We start from the raw sequence: 17,802 nt of genomic DNA on the forward strand, positions 1-17,802 counted from the left end.
CCATTGTAGGTCATCTATAATCCAGTACAATCTGGAATATGCCGTTTTTAATTTTATTTATGTATGTCATTGGGCCTATTAATTGTTCATTAAAATATCACTTTCATTGATTCACCTATTCTTATCATTTAAGCACTGCTATTTGTTCTTGTTTGGTATATTGTCAATAGGGGACTGACCCTCTCCTACCCAGCAGCTGCTATTAAGACAACCACCCATGATTTAAGCGCTCTCTGGTTCCTATACCTAGTATAAGGAATCATTGCTTGAAGGTCTGATTCAAGTAGGTCATGCAATCATGCTCGTTCTCGCTCTCGCCAAATTCTGTCTTACCATTTCCAGCAACATTCCCATATACTCCCACCCTTTGTGCCTTGGAAGGCACATGAGGTAGGAATGTGGCTGGGTTTAATGTGTTGCACCATTTTATGGTAATGTTTACTGTGGCCATCAGTGTGTCACAAACCGTGGGTCTCAGCCCCGTCTGAGACCGCGTCCATTACCTTCCCGGTGGTCAGCGCTGAGAGTAAGGCCTCTGGTCTGTTACAGTGCCTGGCGAGACGTTCCATGTTTGGCTGGTGCTGCCCTGTGTAGTCGGCATGCTGGAGTCCGCGCGACATGGACGCCGCCATGACACATGCGCTCAGCTGACCAGAGTGCCCAATCCCGCTGCTCAGCCAGGGTAACCTCTGACCCACACACCTGCATACCTTTCAGGTATGGTCTGTCTTTCCCTGTGTTGATTGGTGCTGCTGCAGCTGACCAATCAGCACCCAGCAAGGGGGATATATTCCGGCCTCTGACACTCAGTCATTGCCTTGAACTTGTGCTCATCTGTTCCCAGTGTCTCCTGTGTTCAGCTGTTTCCAAGGCTCCTGGTTATCCGGACTCCCCGTGTACCTCTCACAGTACCTGCGGCTACTACCTGGTTTGTCATCTTCAGAAGACTCCTGCTAATTCCACTCTGCAGTTGAGTAGCAGATTCCTGCTAATCATCCTCACCTGGTATACCATCTCCAGAAGCCTCCTGCAGATTCCACCTTGCAGTTGAGTGACCCTGCTGACCCTCGCTGTCGACATCTGTGTTGACATTCTCATACTGAGCCATATAGAGACTGTTCCACCTGCCAGTATCTCCAGTGTCGTCTCTGCTACCATCGACAGCTCCAGTGTCAGCACTTGCAGTTCCCATACTGTTCAAATCACTGTAACCTCTGAGGCTCACAGCTCCAGTCCCAGCCTGCGTCCAGAGGACCAGGGCAGGGGGCCGCGACCTGCCTGTCAGACGCAGCCAAGTCCATATCCCCTTGCGGGGGTCCCTGGTGAATACCGCTGACAGGTTTAGACTCCGCGCCTCTGTTCCTGGTCTCCGCCAACACTCTGGAACGCAAGGCCTCGTTCCTGTGAATGTCATATCAGGCCTCCGGCCTTCCAGTACTTAGCGCCCTCCACTGGTCCACCACGGTCAGAGCCGGGAACACAACAGACCCCAGACCTGACACAGTGCCAGTTCCCCCTTGGTTAACTGCACTCAGGACACGTGTCGAGTCTGGGCAGAATTTAGGAGGGCTGAAACATCATGAGGAGCATAAACAGTTAAATCGTGTCCTACCACCACATCCTCACTCTGGTTTACAAGCTGAGCTATTGCAGCTACACTTCGTAAACAAGTTGGGAGTGAGCGTGCCACTGTGTCCAATTGGCCACTGTACTACGCTATTGGTCTGTTGGCATCACCATGTTTTTGAGTAAGTACTCCTGCCGCACACCCAGCTGATTCCGTTCCGTACAATTCAAATGGTTTCTCATAATCTGGCATTCCCGGTTCTGGAGCCTTTGTCAGACTTGCCTTTAGCTCCTCAAATGCCAACTCGGATTCCTCAGTATGTGAGACCTGGTCTGGTTTAGTAGAGGATACCATTTCTTGCAGTGGTAATGCCAAAATAGAGAAACCTCGGATCCAGTTTTAACAGTATCCACAAATACCTAGAAACTTACGGATTTGATGCTGGGTCTGTGGCAGTAACATTTTTTGAATCACTTGGATCCTGTTATCAGTGAGGGGTCTCAACTCTTGGGTAAGACAATGACCCAAATACTTAACCCTGGTCTGGCATAATTATAATTTATCATTTGATACTTTATGTCCTGTCTCTGAGAGATACATCAGCAGCTGTCTAGTGTCATCCACTGATGACTCCAGTGAGTCAGAACACAACAATAAATCATCGACATATTGTATTAGTATCGAGCCACTCATGGCCTGGAAGGATTACTCTTTGGTTAGTACAACCTAAATTAAACGGAGTGTTGAGAACAGACCTGACCGCCCCTGTATCAACCAAAAAGGTTTGTTTTACACCAGCTACATTTACCTTCACCTGAGGCTCTTCTCTCAGGTGTTGTGTCAATCTAACCGGCTGTAAGATACAGGTATGACCTGTTTCCTATTGGTGCATCTGTGACGCCCTTAAGACAGTGTCGGCTAAGAGGTAGGGTGTGAGGCATGTGACGTGATCTGTTTGTCTCCTCCCATTGTTTTGGTGATGGGTACTTACGTGTCTTCCCTTGGTTTGGTTCCCAGTACTTTCTATGTGTGTCATTTCTCCTGGGGTTCCCTTATCTGCAGCGTCTGGCTATGTGTCCCTCTTTATTGCAGTTAAAACACATCATCGGTTTTCTACTTACATCCCTTGGTTTTGTGCATGATGTGCTTTTGCTTGAGGCATTACTAAAAGCTTGGATGCTAACAGTCATTCATTTTTCTGTTTGCATTTTTGTTTTTCTTAATGTTTTTGTCATTCATGGTCGACAGCAGATTCCCATAGGGCCTCCACTGTCATGCCCCTCCAATTTGGGAAAGAAGTTTGCACCCTGATCTTCAGATTTTCCTTAAGACCTTCCACCAGTACAGAGACAATCATTTTTCTCAAGTGCGGGTTATCTTTGGGTTCAGTGACACCGGTGTGTTTTGACACTGTCAGTAATCCTCGATGGAAATATTCGCTAGCAGATTCGCTATCTTTTTGTTTTATAGTGAATATTTTTGCTATATTCAATGCACACCCAATTGTAGGTTGGTTTGGCATATATTTTCCTGATTGCTCTCATCATTTATTTCCTTATCAACCTTCAAACCACTATCCTGAATGAATTTCGGGATGTCTATGTGGGTAGGAAGACAGGCCCTCAACAGGATTCTCCAATCCTTATTGGTAGGTTCATCAGTATTTCCCAGATCTTTTATAAATTTCTGACAAAGTGCCAGATCTTTTCTGGGAAATCTGAAATGATAGATCGTAATTGTAGCCGTGTCCAAGGATTTCAATTGTTAGGGTTCTTGCAGGTATCACCCCATCTCTTTCCGCCTTTCCATAAGGAATCTTCAGCACTGGAAGATGACTTGGGGCAAATTGTCTCTGTACTGCATTCTTACTTGTGTCACTAGTTGCGTTGTTGACATCAGCAGTCTCCTCTGCTAGAGCTGTAGCAGCAGTCTTTGCTGGCTCAGCCATTTCCCTCATTAATATATAAGAGACGGCTGACGTCAAGAACACCTCATTTTCATCTGCATTTTCCTTATACGGGGAATAACAGGGTACAAGTTAGTCACTTGTGCATTTTTGTTTCCCTTTTGATGGTAACTGCCCCCTCTGGTACATATGGAGGGGGAGGTGCAGTTGCATTACTGGGGCCGATCGCATTTACATCCGTTAAACACCCACTTCCCATTTGAGCTTGGCCTTCCTTTTGCCACAAGTTTAAAATTTCATTCTGCTTCACCCTCGATTTGAGCGATGAGAGTAAACATCTTATCTCTAACTGCGGATAAGACTTCTGGATCAAAACTGCCAACACTGGGAAATTCTACTTGGTTATTCTACTTGGTTGCCCTCTGCCATTTTTCCCCATTTATTTACGTAAACCACTGCTTGTTCACCATACTTCATACTCATTATGAACGCAACCGATCCTTTGGGTCGGTTTCACTCCTGTTCCCTGTGTAGCACAAACTCTCCGCGTGAACACTTATTTCCCATGGTAAATGAGAATGAATCTTTCACTACTGGCAGATCTTGGTGGGCGGTTTACCTGAGCGCACCCAAACACTCCTTCCGTATTGCACCAGTTTTCCAAAAACTAAGGGTAGAGTGTGCGATATGAAGACGTCCTCTCTATTCTCAATCACTTGCTGTGTCTGACTAAAGGTGGGTATACACGGATAGATGTGGCCAACGATTCGATCTCCTTAACGATTTCCTCTGAACCTCCTGCACAAACGATTTGGTTACAAATGATGAACGATTGAGCAAACGATTACACATGAACGATTGATCTTTAACAACGGTGGAGGGAGTGGGAGCCAGTCAATTAGCCTTACCAAATCGTTCATCGTGCATACACATGAAGCGATTGGTACACATCGCTAACGATTGGTCGCTGATCTTTCTGCATGCAGGAAAGATCAGCGACCTCTACCAACGACCGCCGGGTATGCGCATCGTCCGATATATCGTTCATACACACGGAACGATTTGAGCGACTGGTCGTTTCAATCGGTCGGGAACGCCCAGATCTTTTGCTAAATCTATCCGTGTATACCCACCTTAACAACGGGTTGTTAGCCCAGTCCCACAGAAGTGCGGCCAAATTTCCCAGAACACAAAAAAACGTGTTGTTCCTGTATTCGGCCAAATCTGTATTTTAAATAAGCCAGGCAGATCTCTTGGTTCTGCTCTTAGCTTCTTTACCCTATCCGATAGATAACGTTTCTATAGCGTAAGACAAAGACATGTGTCTATGACAGGGGCAGTCTTCCTATGGTGTGTCGTCACACACCCCAGGAAGTTCTTTTTAACACACTTACTTCCTTATTTCTATAGCGCTCTGGGTCACACCGTCATGTGACCGTTGACCCCGTGTAATTCACACTCTGGGTCCTACTTACTCCTGGGACTTATAAAAAAAATAAAAATATTTCTGTACACAAAACTTTCCCTTGGTGGCAGTATTTTTTTTTTCACTAGATGTCATCCGACTATAAACCCCTTAAATAGTACTGTAGGAATTCCCTGATCTTTTTGTATGTGTATTTTAAAACTTCAATAAAAACTATTATTAAAAAAAAAAAAATACTGTTTGAATTGCTTGCTTTGAAAATAAACCGAAAATACTAAACTTTCTGTATTAATAACTATCATATCAACAGTATTTTAATATACTGCTACACTACATACCCCTATACTCCGCACTACATCGCTACACTATATACCCCTATACTCTGCACTACATCGCTACACTATATACCCCCTATACTCTGCACTACATCGCTACACTATATACCCCCTATACTCTGCACTACATCGCTACACTACATACCCCCTATACTCCGCACTACATCGCTACACTACATACCCCCTATACTCCGCACTACATCGCTACACTATATACCTTCTAAACTCCGCACTACATTTCACCCCTATACTCCTCACTACATCACTACACTATATACCCCCTATACTCAACACTACATCATTACACTATATACCCCCTATACTCTGCACTACATCACTACACTATATACCCCCTATACTCCGCACTACATCACTACATTATACCCCATACTCATCACTACATTATATACCTCCTATACTCCGCACTACATCACTACACTATATACCCCCTATACTCTGCACTACATTGCTACACTATATACCTTCTATACTCTGCACGACATCACTACATTATACCGCTATACTCATCACTGCATTATACCCCTATATTCCACACTACATCACTACACTATATACCTTGTATAGTGTTCCCGCTAGGCTGTTTTAGCGGGACGCTGTGCCCTGCCTGATTTTTACAGGGCAAAATGCGCCCTGCCCTGCTAGCAGCGCCCCGCTAAAACAGCGTGGTGCCTGCCCTGGCTGTGTGCACGGGGAAGCGCAGCGCCGCCTTAGACGGCGATTCCCAGCGCTTACCCGGCAGCACGGTAACTTCGGTGGTGCTGGGCCCGCCCCCGCCCCTTTTTGTGACGTCGCGGCCCGGGCACGCCCCTTTTCGTGACGATGCGGCCCGGGCACGCCCCTTTTCGTGACAACGCGGCCCGAGACCGCCCACAACTGTGACGTCGGCGGGCCCGGTCCGCCCCCCTTGCGCTGCCCCCGTACAGCGGCGCCCTGCCCTCCCTCATTTCTAGAGGGAACACTACTTGTATACTCAGCACTACATCGCTACACTATATACCTTGTATACTCTGCACTGCATCACTACATTATACCCCTATACTCATCACCACATTATACCATATACTTCACACTATATACCTCCTACACTCCGCACTACATCACTACATTATACCGCTATACTCATCACTATAATGAACCCCTATACTTCACACTACATCACTACACTATATAACTCCTATACTCCGCACTACATCACTACACCGTATACCCCCTATACTCATCACTACATTAAACCCCTATACTCCGCAGTACATTACTACACTATATACCCCCTATACTCTGCACTATACTCCACACTATAAACCTCCTATACTCTGCAGTACACTTTTATACCCCTATGCTCTGCACTACATCGCTATACCCACATGCTGAACTACATGACTGCAATGCACTACATTTCGCAATAACATTAGCACATGTGTGTGTGCCATATGAACCTAGCCTGATGTAGTCTTCTATCTGTCCACTAGAGCAAGGACTGCCTAAGGGCTGGAAGTGGGCAGGGTCTGGAACTCCCATCCGGGACAGAGTAGAGGCGAAGCAGGGACTGGCTGAGGAGGAAAAGGGGACGGGGCCTGGTCCTCCATACTGGGATAGAGATGGGGGGGGGGGGGTAACTGAATGGAGGACTAGCTAAGAGCTGGAAGAGGGCAGGGCCGACAGAGTAGAGGGGAAGCAGGTAGTGTTCCTGCCCAGCTAAAACAGCCTACCTCCGACCCCGCCAATGTGACTGGGCGAGCCCAGCTCCGCCGTAGATGGCGATGCCCGGTGCTTCCCCGGCAGTTCAGAGCCTTCGGTGACGGTGGTGGCCGGGCCCGCCCCTTTTCGTGACGGTGCAGCCTGGGCACGCCCATTTTGTGACGTTGACGGCCAAGACTGTCCATAACAATGACGTTGGCAGGCCTGGTCCCCTGCCGCTGGCCCCTGTGCAGCGGCGCCCTGCCTGCCCCAGTTCCTAGAAAGAACACTAAGCAGGGACTGGCTGGCTGAAGGGAAGAAGGGTGCAGGGCCTTGTCCTCTGCCGTGGGACACAGATTGGGAGCAGGGACTTGCTAAGTGGTGGAAGGGGGTGGGGCCTGAACCTCCAGTAGAGTAGAGGGGGAGCGGGGATTGTCTGGCTGAGGAAAAGAAGGGGGTGGGAACTGGTCCTCCAGCAGAACAAAGTGAGTATAGGTGCAGGGCTTGGTCCACTGACTGGGAGTGAGAAGACTCTGCCCAGGGCTTAAGGGGTGTGGCCAGGTTTTAAGGACGGGAAGAAGATTTTGCAGAGAGGAAGAAAAGGGTGGATCTGTCCTGCAAAAGCTGTCAACTATAGAGAAGTGGTCCCGTTCTCCCCTTCACCTGACCGCAATGTGTTATTAGATTTTCCAGCGGCTGTGGATTCTGTCACTGTCTTTGGCTGTAACAATGGGATCGGGGAGGCGTCGGGAGGCTCCTGCCTGGGTGGATAGCTGAGGGTCCCACTCTTTATTCTGTCGGCGCAGCTGCTGCATGTCAGTCAGTCAGTGGTGGCCGGCAGCAGCCTGTTCAAAAAAGCAGGGAGAGCGCCTGTCCTGTCTGGGGCTTCCCTGCTGGTTCCTATATATGTGAGGCGAGCGGCTATGGGTAAACTCCGACACCGGAAACAAATCCCTGATACTTTATATACAGTACATCGCTCTCCGCACCCTTGCCTAATAAGAGAGCAGATCACTGTATGCGCTGCATAGTTCTGGGGATTCGCGTCCGGCAACGGAAGTTTGCAGACGGCCACTCACCTCACATATAGCAGGAACCGGCCGATAGTAGTTGCACGTGTGTACTGCAGAGAAAATTAAAAAAAAAATCTTTTAAATTACAGGGGTGCACCCCCCTCCCTGAATCCGCCACTGTCTGTACTATCATAGTAGGACCAAGTGGATGGACCAGGCCCACTTCAGGTCTGTTAGTGCTCGTCCCTCTGCCCTGATAAGGGTCGGGGAGAGAGGTGCACAGTCAGTGTAACAATAAATCATAGTAACATGCAATGGAAGCGCACGCACATGGAGAATTAGCCGGCTCGCGCTTCACAGAGCAGCTTCGTCAGGGCCAATCACTAGCCGTCCACTCCAAGGAAGCGAGCGAAGGTTAGCGTTCCCTCGCTGCTCGGAGGGTGATTGGGGGGGGGGGGGGCATGCCACCAGTGTTTTCCAGGAGTATCCTGGCAACCAGGTGTTCCCCAGCCACTGGGAGGCCACTGACATCCTCAGCGGCCTCCTTTTCCCCGCGGCCTTTGCTGCACCAGGTGAGTGCTGGCTCCCTCGGTGCTGCGTGCAGGGTATATCATTACATTGGAAGGATTTCCCCCTGTGTGTTAGCAGCCGTGCACAGGGGCATCGTTGTGCGGGGGGCATGCGTTCAGCAGCTACTTGCCCACTGGACTCAGGACACTCTCAGCACAGCGAGCAGGTGTGAATCAGGTTCATGTGTTGCTAATTCATTGGCCTGTATAACAACTATTACTGTCACATAGTAATGCAGCTGACGCGTCTCTGTGTGCTATATTACCAACCACGACTGCAGCCATTTATACCTGTCCCATCATTGTGCTGCTATTACATCTTCTATGTGGTCACCGGCCAATCACTGCCTGTTACTAATATTGCTGGGACAGCGGCCAATCACTGCCTGTTACTATTATTGCAGGGACATCGACCAATCACTGCCTGTTACTAATATTGCTGGGACATCGGCCAATCACTGCCTGTTACTAATATTGCTGGGACGCCGGCCAATCACTGCCTGTTACTAATATTGCTGGGACGCCGGACAATCACGGCCTGTTACTAATATTGCTGGGACACCGGCCAATCTCTGCCTGTCACTAATATTGCTGGGACGTCGGCCAATCACTACCTGTTACTAATATTGCTGGGACGCCGGACAATCACTGCCTGTTACTAATATTGCTGGGACGCCTGCCAATCACTACCTGTTACTAATATTGCTGGGACGCCTGCCAATCACTGCCTGTTACTAATATTGCTGGGACTCCGGACAATCACTACCTGTTACTAATATTGCTGGGACGCCGGCCAATCACTACCTGTCACTAATATTGCTGGGACGCCGGCCAATTACTGCCTGTTACTAATATTGCTAGGACGCCGGCCAATCACTACCTGTTACTAATATTGCTGGGACGCTGGCCAATCACTGCCTGTTACTAATATTGCTGGGACACCGGCCAATCTCTGCCTGTCACTAATATTGCTGGGACGCCGGCCAATCACTACCTGTTACTAATATTGCTGGGACGCCGGACAATCACTGCCTGTTACTAATATTGCTGGGACGCCGGCCAATCACTACCTGTCACTAATATTGCTGGGACGCCGGCCAATCACTACCTGTCACTAATATTGCTGGGATGCCGGCCAATTACTACCTGTTACTAATATTGCTGGGACGCCGGCCAATCACTGCCTGTTACTAATATTGCTGGGACTCCGGACAATCACTGCCTGTTACTAATATTGCTGGGACGCCTGCCAATCACTGCCTGTTACTAATATTGCTGGGACGCCTGCCAATCACTACCTTTTACTAATAATGCTGGGACGCCGGCCAATCACTACCTGTCACTAATATTGCTGGGACGCCGGCCAATCACTGCCTGTTACTAATATTGCTGGGACGCCTGCCAATCACTACCTTTTACTAATAATGCTGGGACGCCGGCCAATCACTGCCTGTCACTAATATTGCTGGGACGCCGGCCAATTACTGCCTGTTACTAATATTGCTGGGACGCCTGCCAATCACTGCCTGTCACTAATATTGCTGGGACGCCGGCCAATCACTGCCTGTTACTAATATTGCTGGGACGCCGGCCAGTCACTGCCTGTTACGAATATTGCTGGGACGCCGGCCAATCACTGCCTGTTACGAATATTGCTGGGATGCCGGGCAATCACTGCCTGTTACTAATATTGCTGGGACAGCGGCCAATCACTGCCTGTTACGAATATTGCTGGGAGGCCAGCCAATCACTGCCTGTTACTAATATTGCTGGGACGCCTGCCAATCACTACCTGTCACTAATATTGCTGGGACACCAGCATCTAAATTGGACTAGTTATGTCTGACAGCTTCTGACCCGAATTTTCTCAGGCTTCTAAATTCAATTTTAAGTTTAATTATAGTTTTTTTTTTTTTTATTATGATCTCATATGAAATGTTTATTTTTATGATTAAATATATATATATATATATATATATATATATATATATATATATATATATATATATATATATATATATATATATAATTTAATTTATGCAGAGTCTTGTGTTTTTCTCCTATTGCATAAGCGGATACAAGTAGATGTTATATATATAATATATACAGATACTCTTATTTACTCCTCACTAGTGCAGTGATGCCCCTTTGTTATCCTACATTACTATACAATACCCTACATTACTATACATCACTATATATATATATAGTACTATAGATTACCAGACATTACCCTACATTAACACCGACATTACCATATACATTACATCACCATACACATTAACAGACATTACTATGGTGGGGAACTGGTATTACAGTCACAGGGCACAACAGTCTGATCTACATATATTAAATATAACACTCTCAGGACGCCAGAGGCTGCTCCACCTGCATTATAACCACACAGCACCACAGTCTGCGCCACCTGTATAACAGTAGTAGTATATAATATAATAATAATAATACTAAGATGTGATTACCTGACGCTGCCGGACACAGCACTGCTGCATCGTCCACAGCCCGCCATTTGTTGTTATGGACAATACAATACACAACATTCCTGGGCCCCTGAACTCAGAGCGGGGGCGGAGTACGGTGGAACGCACAATCCAGAGGGACAATGGACCGCTTGACCCGGAATTACGGTGGAGCGCACAATCCGGAAGTAGAGTACAGCGCATTATCAGGAAGTGCTGTGTGGAACGCAAAGCCCGGAAGTTCTGTGGAACGCAGAGCTCGGAAGTTCGTGGAATCGCCCAATCCGGCAGTATGGAGGAGGAGCCCCTTACCCGGAAGTACGGTTGATAACATGCAGCGACTGGAGGGTGAGTGTCCTCATAGACAGGGGTGAGAGATGGGGAGGAGCGGGTGACATAGATACATAGTCAGTGTCTATGTGACGCCCGGGAGCTGCTGCTGCTGGGGAGACGGCGCCTCCCGGCCTTACACGTGTGCTGTGGCTGAGGGGGACATAATAGCTGTATATCCCAATACAGTGACTGGGGCCCTGTCCCACCCTCTGCCATAGGCTTGTTACCAGCAGTGTGTGGCCCCTATGGCACAGTATTATGCCTCTTATATAGCATATTATGTAGGTGGGCATCAGCACTGGGCTCTGATAAAGAACCAGCGGCTGTTATATCTGTATTATGTCTGTGTTCCCCTTATTTCTCTACCGTCTGTGTTTCCCTCTTCAGAATGTGATATTATATCTCCGCTGACATCATGTCTGCCGCATGTTGTGTGCACATATACTATAAAATACACATGTGAGTTCCATGATGGTAGTAACTACTTGCCCTTCGCCATAAGGACCTGGGGAGGAGAGAGGAGGAGCAAGGTTGGAAAAAGGGACCCAAACGGACACTCGCGGGCACGCTTTGATCGCTCTGCTTAGCTCGTCACCTGGTTAAAGAAGGCAACCAGTGGTGGCGTAGATAGTGAAGGAACGAGCCACCATGGCCGAAGCTTGGCAAGCGAAGAAAGCCTGTTAGGGCGGTTTCACACAGTCCGGCTCCTGCCGGACGGTGAAAGCTCGCACGGCCAGGGAGCCGTGCCGCACACAGTAGTTGTGAATGGACACTATTGTGTCCATTCATACAGGACGGCTGCAGCCAGATCCCACCACTGGAAGGGACGGCTGCCGGGCTGTGGCCATCCCATCCATAATAAAGTACTGTGTGCGGCACGGCTCCCTGGCCGTACGGGATTTCACCGTCCGGCAGGAGCCGGACAGTGTGAAATAGCCCTTAGGGTTTGTTTGGGTCCCTTGCTCCTCCTCTCCCCACCCCCTCTTCTCCCCAGGTCCTTACAGTGAAGGGCAACTAGCCGCAACCTTTCCATCATACATCTATACAGCCGTCCTTATATAGAGGCTTAGAGGGGTGGGGTAGGGTTACTTACTGGGATCCAATGAGATTTAGAATTTCTGGATCCTGGTGGGCGAGATCCCAATCCCATCCCCATATGATTTGTAACTTATTAATACTGTATAATGTTTCGTCCCTGTGTAACCTGATATTAGCTGTACACGAGATTTAGTGCAGCATCACCTGCACTGTGTAGTGTAAGGGTTAGTTTTACACACACACACATATATATTCTGGAAAGAAACAAGGGGGGATAGAAACAATGGGACAGGGGGGCGCCCAATAGTGCAATATCTTTTTATTTAAAAAAGCAAACTTTTAAAACATATCAGATGTCACTTCTAGTGTGCAGTACTCGTACCGAGTATTACGTCTGGAGTGGGCTGGTTACCACTAGATTTCAAACAAATAATTCCACTGGCAAGATCAGCATGCTCTACTGTCACCGCTACAGAGTGGTTGTAACTCACGGGACCTCTGCGAAGCAGGACGGAGGTAGTTGCCGGCGTCTCCGGCTGCTGCAGGATGGTGCTGGTATGGCCGGTATCGTATGCTGGCTGTCAGGGGCTTTTGGATCACGTCACGCTGGCCACGGCCCTACGCGTTTCGTCAGAGACTTCGTCAGTGGGGTGGCCAACGTGACGTACAGGGGTATTTTTATTGGGTATTTGCTCCAATCGGCTATCCAGCATTAACATCAGTGCCGGTGCCACCCATCATGGAGTGATTGTGCTGGAGGAGATTTTAGGATTTGTTGGACGGTTCCAACCACACTGTGCAAGTGTTACAATTTCAGTCATAAAGTACAACATAGTAATAAATGAAGTGATAAAAGAATAAAGGAATTCGCATGAGTTCCGTACAATGAATAAACATGAAAATGATAATAATGATAGAGATGAATAAGGATGAATAAATTAGTTCTAAAATTATGTCACACAAGCAATTGTCTCATTATTGCTAATTTGATATAGCTTTGTGCCGTGTAATTGCTATTTTTACTAGTGTCGGCGGCTTGTGATAGCAAGTGCCAGCGCTAGATTGCACCAGAAGAATTTTTTCGTTTTTCTAATTATCTTTAATTTGCTGGCCTATATATTGGATAATTCTCATCCGATATTTTGTAAAACATTAATGTAATAGGCTGGTGGCATTTTTATTGTATATAGCGCTATTTGTGTTAGGTATCTCATCCCTGTGCCAATTATATTATAGCTACCTGTGACAGATAGTTTGTTAAATAGAAAGAATACTTGTCCAGTATTCATTGCTAATTATATTAGGTTGCCAGACACGTCAATTTGTCATTTGTAATTATTAGTATTTGTAGCACGTCTGTGTTGTGAATTAACGGTATTTTATAGCGCGCCTTAGCGCCAATGAGGTCTTATATATTGAGTACCCTCCAATGGTTTTTTTTGTGGTTTATTAATTGGTTGTTCATGTTATGTCTCCGTTTTTTAGAGGATTGTTTGAAATAGTATTTTTGGACATAATTAATTAGTATATAATCGTTCACATGGATTATATTTAGATGCATGGGAGTAATTCCAGCTTTATACTAAAACATGCTGGGTCTGGTATTAGCGGTATACTTTGGTGCTGGTTTGATACTTCCAGCTATACATTAAATGAATCTAAATTAACGGCATATTTAAATACTCTATATTCCCTAGTTTACAGTGGGCGACTATTTAGAATAGTTTTTTGGCCCTTTACCTGTTTTATTTTCGTATGTAAATTAATTTAATTTTAGAGACTATGTGAACTTTGTTGCACAGTGAATGTAGGATCAAGGAAAAATAGAAAAAAGGGGGGAAAAAAGAAAAAAGAAAAAAGGGGGAGAACCAAGGAAATGAACAAGACTATGCATCTTGTATGAACGGTGTAATTTCATAGTTTTCATTTAGTCCATGCGGTAGAAGAGTATTCAGGGTGATTATCCAGTATGTTTCTCATTTGATGAGTTGTTTTTCACGATCACCGCCTCTTTTGTCTGCTGCAACATGTTCAAGACCTTTTATCTTCAGAAGGGTAGGATCGCTGTTATGGTGTTTCAGAAAATGTCTTGGTAGACTATGATTTGTTATTTTATTTTTTATATTTCTGCTGTGCTCCAGCATTCTTATTTTCAGAGGTCTTTTCGTTTTCCCTATATACCTGAGTCCACAGGGACAGGTTGCCATGTAGACCACATATGTCGACATGCAGTTTATGAGGCTCTTGATTTTAAATGTTTTGCCATCTTTGTCAGCGAAGTTTTTTGCTCCTTTTTCCATTTGTGGACAGATCTTACAATGTCCACATTGGAAGGAGCCTGTTATTCCACCAAACATTTGCGCTGGCCGACTATCAGGGATTTTTTCCAGGCAGCTTTTTGATATGCGAGATTTGATATTTGATGCTCTCTTGAAAATGATGTCTGGAGTGTCTGATAAATGGTCACTTAGTACTGGGTCCAATTGTAGAACGTGATAATGCTTGTGTAGCATTTTTTTAATTTCTTTTTCTGCAGTGTTGTACTTTGTTATAAAAGGGCAAAACATTTTATCTTGCTCCAACGAAAAATGATGGATACACTTGCGCTGTCCCAAGATGGACTTCACTTGTCTTTATAAGATGAGACTTGCCAGCAGATTCTCAAATATAAAAACAAAAATAGAGCAGCAACGGTCAGTAATTGTTCCAATGCTTAAACACTTTCAGGGAGTATCCCCCTTTGGAACTGACCTCTTTGCAGGGCCCTATAGGCACGTAAAGGTATCTTTGATTCGGATTATCCACTCTATAAGTCTTATTAGATTAGAGCTCACCTTAAAGCTGTGCCCTATGGGCCTTGAAAGGTTTCTTTTCACACCGGTCAGTTAAGAGGTGTCCCAATCATCACGATCCAAAGTGGTAAAACAGCTTTTATTCAGGTCACAAATAGGCACAAAATATCCAGATACCATAAAAAGGGTAACAATAAAAAAAATCCTTTTTTAAAAAATATAAAAAGTCCGTACACAATAGGGGTACAAAAAAGAACCAGTCCTCCAACTCTCACTCACCCGGGATAGAGACGAGAGTGGGTGTCAGCCAGGTGACACCCACTCTCGTCTCTATCCCGGGTGAGTGAGAGTTGGAGGACTGGAGGGACACCTCTTAACTGACCGGTGTGAAAAGAAACCTTTCAAGGCCCATAGGGCACAGCTTTAAGGTGAGCTCTAATCTAATAAGACTTATAGAGTGGATAATCCGAATCAAAGATACCTTTACGTGCCTATAGGGCCCTGCAAAGAGGTCAGTTCCAAAGAGGGATACTCCCTGAAAGTGTTTAAGCATTGGAACAATTACTGACCGTTGCTGCTCTATTTTTGTTTTTATATTTGAGAATCTGCTGGCAAGTCTCATCTTATAAAGACAAGTGAAGTCCATCTTGGGACAGCGCAAGTGTATCCATCATTTTTCGTTGGGACATTGTATTGTGGGATTGGTAATCCCTGGTGTGTATGCTGCTGCAGTCCTGTGGCGCGGATCTCTGATACAAATACTTTCTTCTTTGCATTTTATCTTGCTGTTCTCTGGTTTTGGTCTTATATTGGAGTAGTTCTTCTCGGTTACTGCTTCTTGCCTTCTCCTTAGCTTGTGATAGGAGGGTTTCTGGGTAGCCCTTCTCCTTGAAGCGTTCCTCATAGACTTGTGATTGTTGTTCAAATATTTCAAGATTGGAACAGTTTCGTCTCAGTCTTGTATACTGGGATGAAGGGATGTTCTGCTTCCATCGTGGTAAGTGGCAGCTCATGAAATCAAGGAAGCTGTTGCTATCTACTTTTTTAAAAAATGTTGATGTTTCTATAATTTTTGTTGTTCCGAAGTTTTCAGTGGAGATTTTCAAGTCCAAGAATTCAATCGTGACATCGCTTATCGAGTGGGTGAACCCCATATATATGTATATATATATATATATATATATCTATCTTGTGTTCAGCCTGGACCACTGTGTATATGTATATAGAATAAATAATATATCTATCTATATATATTGGGGCAGCACGGATGGTGTAATGGTTAGCATTACTGCCTCACAGCGCTGAGGTCATGGGCTCGACTGGCAGTTTATGGAGGGTCTTCTTCGTTGTTTGGGATCACACTACCTGCACCGTAAACTTGCCCTATACCGCTCCCCTTCTGCAAGGGTTGGAAATAATGGAGCTCTCTCCTCTCCTTTCATAATACGTAACGGCACACGCCAAGGTTGCCCCCTTTCACCAACTATTTTTGTCTTATGTTCAAATTGTTCTTTTTATGTATGGAAGCCCTGGCACGGGCGATCCGGGCTAAAGGAGATATTAAGGGGGTACAGCTGGGGGACCACAAATATAAGTTTGCTTTATTTGTCTACAACCTCCTTGACGCACTTACTGAACCCGTGACTACCCGACTTATTTCACAGATTCAGCCTTCTGTCCAATTTCAAAATTAATTACTCTAAATGAATTGCCCTTAACATTTCCACTCCTGCCAGCAATGTGGAGAGTCTCAGGAACTCCTATCAATGTCTTTGGCGTCCCTCCCACGTTAAGTACCTGGGAGTGTTGTTATCTCCAAACATCAATAATCTTTTCAAACTTAACGTTCTCCCCCTTATGGCAAAGGTGAAAGGGGATCTCCAAAGATGGACCCTTGTGAGGCTCTCCTGGTTTGGCAGGATTAACAGGGTGAAAATAAACTTCCTTCCCAAGTTGTTGTACCTTTTACAGACTCTACCGATTTCAATTCCTATCTCCTACTTCACATCATTACAGAGCCTAATAGGGAGATTTATATGGGGTGCCAATAAAGCCTGCCTTTCCCAAGCGACTTTGGTTCAAAGCCAAACTAGGGGAGGACTACAACTCCCTCAGTTCCTAAACTACTACTATGTAGTACGTGGAGCAAGAATAGTCTAGATGTCCAGAATCCCCTTTACTAAACAGTGGGTCCACATCTTAAACTATGCCACTGCTGTACCTTCACACATCCTTCCCTGGATCACCACCGTACCCCGAGTGTCACATCCCACATTGAGCCCTACTATGAAGTACTGGCAGAAATTTAGACACCGTACCCTATTTAGCCCTGGACTTTCCCTTCCTACACCCTTTTTGGTAATCCTGACTTCGCCTCCCCATCCCTGATGACCTGGTCTATAACTGGAATTTCCCATTTACTGTCCAACTCTGACTTACATTCCTTCACAGACCTACAACAGAGATATTCCTTGCCTACAAGGTTGTTCTGGGCGTACTTACAATTTCGACATTACATCTAATCTTTCCACACTTCTACACCTAGAGGGACCCCAACCAGATTTGAACAATTATGTTTAGATGACACACCACCGAAACATATTGTATCTCTTATTTACCAAATGTGCTCACCTGAGATACCCCCCTTT

The 17,802-nt window shown here is 46.0% G+C and overlaps 2 protein-coding genes across 8 annotated transcripts in view; one reads left to right on the forward strand and one right to left on the reverse strand.

Moving 5' to 3' along the window:
* The window catches only part of LOC146010020 (uncharacterized), a 139,917-nt gene extending 128,765 nt beyond the window's left edge, over positions 1 to 11,152 (reverse strand). For 2 of the 4 annotated variants that reach the window (XM_083150816.1, XM_083150815.1), the window contains exon 1: positions 10,995 to 11,152. In XM_083150816.1, the coding sequence (XP_083006942.1) occupies positions 10,995 to 11,041 (47 nt within the window). In that variant the 5' untranslated portion in view covers positions 11,042 to 11,152. The remainder of the gene's footprint in view (positions 1 to 10,994) is intronic. The other 2 variants (XM_083150811.1, XM_083150810.1) reach the window with 2 other exon arrangements.
* LOC146010068 (uncharacterized) overlaps positions 10,913 to 17,802 on the forward strand; it is a 124,429-nt gene continuing 117,539 nt past the window's right edge. For all 4 annotated transcript variants that reach the window (XM_083150937.1, XM_083150938.1, XM_083150939.1 and 1 more), the window contains exon 1: positions 10,913 to 11,339. In XM_083150937.1, the coding sequence (XP_083007063.1) occupies positions 11,135 to 11,339 (205 nt within the window). In that variant the 5' untranslated portion in view covers positions 10,913 to 11,134. The remainder of the gene's footprint in view (positions 11,340 to 17,802) is intronic.

This window comes from Crinia signifera, chromosome 6 (assembly GCF_055691185.1).
Source record: "Crinia signifera chromosome 6, ASM5569118v1, whole genome shotgun sequence".
Lineage (NCBI taxonomy): Eukaryota > Metazoa > Chordata > Amphibia > Anura > Myobatrachidae > Crinia > Crinia signifera.